The following is a 4,953-nucleotide window of genomic DNA, read 5'->3' on the forward strand; positions in this document are numbered from 1 at the left end:
AGCCGCCTTATATTGCCCCCCCCCCCAAAAAAAGAAAAAAGCTGGAATGAATGAGTGAATAAATGCTAATCATGCAGACAGGAAGGGTGGCGTGCATGACGCGTTGCGTCATTTGCACACGCTATTGCTGTACTAGACATTTATCTGCATGTTCCCATTCTCGCTGCCACAATTCTCCAAATGAGAGGCCCGGTGTGCTTGCCTCAAGCCATTTAGACGTCAATCAGGTGAAGTTGACTGTAAACCAAATCTTTTAAGTTCTTATAATCACTTTTAAAATCACTTCTTTTCTTCGAGTGTGTCAAAAATGTTTTTTTTTTTTTTTTACAGATTTCTGTTGTGTGTTTAAATGTTGCCAATGTACATTCTCCGTACTTAAATATTTGACTGTGTATGAAAGAAAATCCTCAGCGCTGATGCATGAGCATCAAGTTTAAACCCTTTTAAAGTTTAAACCTCAAGAAAACATATTTAAGAATGGGGGAAAAACAGCAGAATAGAAATAAATTATGTTTGATATATTTGGGGATAAAAGTGGAAAAACAAGATATATAAAAATGAAAAAAAAAAAAATCAAATCAACTGGACATACCTGACTTTGACTTCTTAATATTACATCGCAAAAGTAAACCATCAATACATTTGAAAACGACGTCATATGGAGCGGCTCACATTTAATATTCATCATTTATGAATTATGCTAATTAATTTACAGATCTAACAGCATGACAAAAAAAAAACAACCTCATACTCACCAGGGAACGCTAAATCAAGTTGTCGTCTTTCCTGCTGAACGCTGTGGGGGCGTGACCGATGAATGCGCCTCCAGACCCAAGTCCGCCTCCCCCGGCCGCCCCCCCCCCCCCCCCAAGCAGCAGTGAACTGCCCATCAAATATCACCACCACAACCTGGGGAAATGCTTTTTGGTCTAACATCATCCTGACTGTCATGTAGGAGTTTTCAAAAATGACTTACCCCCACTCTTCTGCCTTCTCATTCATAGGCCACATCTTTATCCAGAGGTGAGGTTCCATTTCCGCTGTAGGCATCGCTAGCTAGCTAGCGAGCTAACTGCACTCAACTCAGTGCATATGCAGTGCACGCCTAAAATGTGACTATTGATGCGAATAAAAGTTGTTCAGGTGCATCACCAGGCCCTATTTTAGTCAAACGACCCCCCCCTCCAAAAAACATAAAAAAAATCAGAAATACTAAAATGGCGAAAAAAAAAAATTTCACGCTTTAGAGTATCTCCACAAGTGACTACTACATAATTCTCCATCTTTTGCCTGTATCATGTTGAATCTTTTTAGTTTAATTTTAAAAATGACATGAGCCAGCAACTGGAAAGGTCACGGGCACATTAGATTGACCTGGCAACACATGGGCCATGAAATGTGATTGGACACAATAAAAAATAATAATAATAATAATAATCTGACAGCCGAGATAACCTTGACAAAGGCTGTCGCTCACAAAACACTTATGAGAATTTCCGTTGCAAATGTAGGTCAACGCTTGGAACGGCCAAAAGTCCCATTTATTTTGAACACGTCTCCCCAGCTGGATGGACGCACGGGGTATAAACAGCGTGCGTTTCTTTGCATTCGCGAGCAACCTTTGGTACACCGCGGGATATTTGGACCGCAAGGAGACGCTTTCGGATCCTCTCTGTTGCATAATAACCGAGCGCGAACCTACCGCGTTTCCCCCCCTAAACTACGATCAATTGTTACCATTAGTTCAATTCCCATTCGAAACTCGACGAAAATGGACCTCATCGGTGAAGCGAAGCTCGAAACCGTCGCGTTGGAAAGCCTTCGGAGGCCGCGGCTGGCGTGTTTTCGAAGCTAGTTCCAACCAGCTCGTTCGAAGTCCCCATTTGGTCACGGAAGGTGACGTCATCTCGACGCGCTCAGCGTGCGAGCAGAAAAAAAAAATGCTGACGTGAGAGTTGTGTGACTTGTGGCACAGTTGACGTCGGCGACAGAAAGAACGTGAAAAAAATACTCGAAGATTCCACTAAACGTTTTCATCGTCTTTTAGCGAACATTTTCTTTTTTTAAACTGTCGATATAGCAGACATTTAAACGGTCTTTTTCGAACCCGAAAACGTAAATGATAAAAAAGAGAAACTACAAAAAGGACTTCAAACAAAAAATAACGACACTAATACATTGAGAAATGAAAAACAAATACTAAATAGCCGAAAAGTTGAATGTCAACGTTTTAGATTTTTCAAAATATGTCTCCAATCAATATGAATTAAAAATACAAACATATAAACGGTCATTAAAAAAAGGTCAATTCTTTGAAAGTGATAAATCACGTGTCAAAATGAAGAACTTTCAAAACTACAAATAACCTATTTGCGAAATGATAAGAAATGGAAAAAGAATAAAACACCTTTCTGATAAGTGTCTTCCATCATTGGAGGATACGGCTCTTGGGTTGACCTCATTATTCCACATTCAAAATTCTTCAGATCACAACCAAGCATGGCATGCAGACCAGCGAGCTCAGGGAAGGGAACCTCGAGAATAGTCAGGAAGCAGACGAGCATTTCTCCAACAACAGTCCGGAGCGGGACTTGATCCACGACTCTGCGCTCCCAAAGACGAGAGAAGCAGTAGCCAATAAACTCCCATGTGAGTAGATAGCGTATTGGAGAGTACAAACACCACCGGGCCCAAGTGTCAATTTAAACAATGCTAATGCTTTATTTCCATCTATATATACACACATACACATCACAAACATTCACATTGACCCGTTTTGTTCGCTTCTGTTGTAAAAAAATAAAGTTAAAATCTCATAAATTAAGAAAAAAAAAGAAATACGACTTGTGTTGTTTTCACAGAAAACTTTCATACGCATGATCAAGTTCAGGACAGACCACCCGGGACAATGGTTCAAGATGTCAGGGTTTTGTTTTTTGTGTCCCTCACATTCACTCGACCAGGAAACTATGGCTCCTCAAAGTGGACAGAAGAAACACTACGATGACGACTCTCGGTTAAGTAGCACCTTTCAAAACAAAATCAAACTGGTTGTCATAGTTGAAACATGCTACAAGGTAAAAAGGCAGGTCGATTCCAAAACGACTGTCCGTAAGCCCTGTCAGCTCCTACATGGAGATCGATGGTGTGCTCTTTTGGAAGTCAGGTTGGGGACGGACGGGCTGGAGGCTTTTCAGTCACCATCCCGCGAGGGGTCTTGAAGTGTCTTAAAGGGCCAGCAGCGTGGGCGAGTGCAGCGAGTCGGACGACTGCTCGTTGCCGCTGCTCCCCCGCCTGTGGGCCACGCCGCAGCCGGGGAAGGCGTCGCTCTCGGGGAAGGTGAACACGAAGGACGAGGTGAAGGCGGTGGCCGCGGGGGTGCACGTGACCACCGGCGTGCACAGCGGCGGCTCAAAGTCGCCGCTGGTCACCGACGGGTGCAGCTGCTCCCAGTCCTGAGCGCCGCACAGCGAGGCCGACAGGTCCACCTCGGGCACCGAGCGCTCCACCTCCGTCTTGCTCAGCAGGTCCAGGGACTCCTCCAGCACGGAGGCATCCAAGTCGCTCAGTCTGACCGCGCCGCCGGAGTCGGCGGCGAAGAGCGAGCTGGGGGCGGAGACGGCGGGCTCGGCCGAGGCGCACGAGCGGACCGGCGAGAAGTCCGAGTCCAGCTCGGCGGGGACTTTGCAAATTGGCTGGTGGGCGGCCAGGATGAACTCCAGACGCTCCTTCTCCTTCAGGAGGTTGGCGATGTCGTTCTGAAGGCTGGACTTCTCATCCTCCAGCTGATCGGTTTCCTGAGAAGACAAAACGAGGGCACCGTTGATGGGAAGTTGCCACTCTCGGAAGTCCGAGCGGGACCTTGGCTTTTCAAATTGAATCCAAGTGCTATACGAAGAAAGTTGACTTGAAACTTGGGGGTGAGGGGAACAAAGTTGCCCCTCCCGAGGAAAAGCCTCTTGGAAACTAAAGTCAAGGGACCACCCGAGCTGCAAATGAGGAAGAAGATACTTACAGCTTGGAGAGTGTCGGTCAGCTCCCGCCTCCTGTTGCGGCATTTGGCGGCCGCCTGCTTGTTTCTCTCCCGGCGAATTTTCCTCTTTGCTTCCTCTTCGGGTGAAATCTGAAAAAGAGAGAAAGAAAGAAAGAAAGATGGTGACTCAGGTGTCCCGTGACAAGGAAGAGCTGACATCTTTTTCATTTGAAAACATGAAGAATGAAAAATTCACCTGTTCCATCCGGCCTCTCTTGGTGGTGCTGTGCGGGCGTGACGCCGACATCTTCACGGCGCCCCTGGGGTAGGCGGGGCTGGGCCTGGAGGCGAAGGGGTGCGCCCGGTGCGAGGGGGCCACCGAGGAGATGAGCGGCTGCACCAGCCACTGCAGGTCGGGGCTGCTGGAGATGGCCGTCACCGTGGGGACGAACGAGGCACTCGAGGTGGTCAGCTCGGTGAAATCCTGCACATGGAGAGGAGGGGGGGGGGGCAATCAGTACAATTCCAAGAGGATGAATGATGGTCAATGTTGTATTTATTGGGGGGAAAAAATGTTTTTATTTTTTTTTTTTTAAAGATTGTATTTCTGTATGGCGCAGCTCATGGCAAACGTTTTACACCAAAATCACTGAAATCAATTCTTCGCTCTCCACGTACCACCGCGATTACTGATCTTGAAATACAGGAGTGCAGTATTTGTCAAAAGCAGGGCAGGTCTGAAATCTTGTTGCAAACCACAGTAACCTGATGCACTTTGGACATTAACAATGCAGTGACTGGATTTCAAAGACACACGACCAGTTGAGGGTGTCCCCCGCCTCGTGCCCGAAAACGGCTGCGATAGGCTCCTGCACGCCCGCGACCCCCCGTGAGGACGATTGTGCACAAATGTTCAATAAAAAAAAAGTTGCGTTGTAGCGTTCTGCAAAGCTAATGTTCAAAGTTTAACGGGGCTGAAA

The 4,953-nt window shown here is 46.6% G+C and overlaps 1 protein-coding gene and 1 long non-coding RNA gene across 2 annotated transcripts in view; both read right to left on the reverse strand.

Moving 5' to 3' along the window:
* Nucleotides 1–834, reverse strand: part of LOC109524841 (uncharacterized) — a 2,998-nt gene extending 2,164 nt beyond the window's left edge. The window contains exon 1 of the long non-coding RNA XR_002170022.1: nt 756–834. This is a non-coding gene — a long non-coding RNA (uncharacterized LOC109524841). The remainder of the gene's footprint in view (nt 1–755) is intronic.
* Nucleotides 835–2,932: 2,098 nt separating this feature from the next.
* fosab (v-fos FBJ murine osteosarcoma viral oncogene homolog Ab) overlaps nt 2,933–4,953 on the reverse strand; it is a 4,774-nt gene continuing 2,753 nt past the window's right edge. Inside the window, exons 2-4 of the mRNA XM_019884950.1 lie at nt 4,230–4,457; nt 4,016–4,123; nt 2,933–3,797 (exon numbers count right to left, since the gene is read on the reverse strand). Of these exons, the coding sequence (XP_019740509.1) occupies nt 3,228–3,797; nt 4,016–4,123; nt 4,230–4,457 (906 nt within the window). The 3' untranslated portion in view covers nt 2,933–3,227. The remainder of the gene's footprint in view (nt 3,798–4,015; nt 4,124–4,229; nt 4,458–4,953) is intronic.

Source organism: Hippocampus comes, unplaced genomic scaffold (assembly GCF_001891065.2).
Source record: "Hippocampus comes isolate QL1 unplaced genomic scaffold, H_comes_QL1_v1.1 scaffold144, whole genome shotgun sequence".
In the NCBI taxonomy this organism is placed as follows: Eukaryota; Metazoa; Chordata; class Actinopteri; order Syngnathiformes; family Syngnathidae; genus Hippocampus; species Hippocampus comes.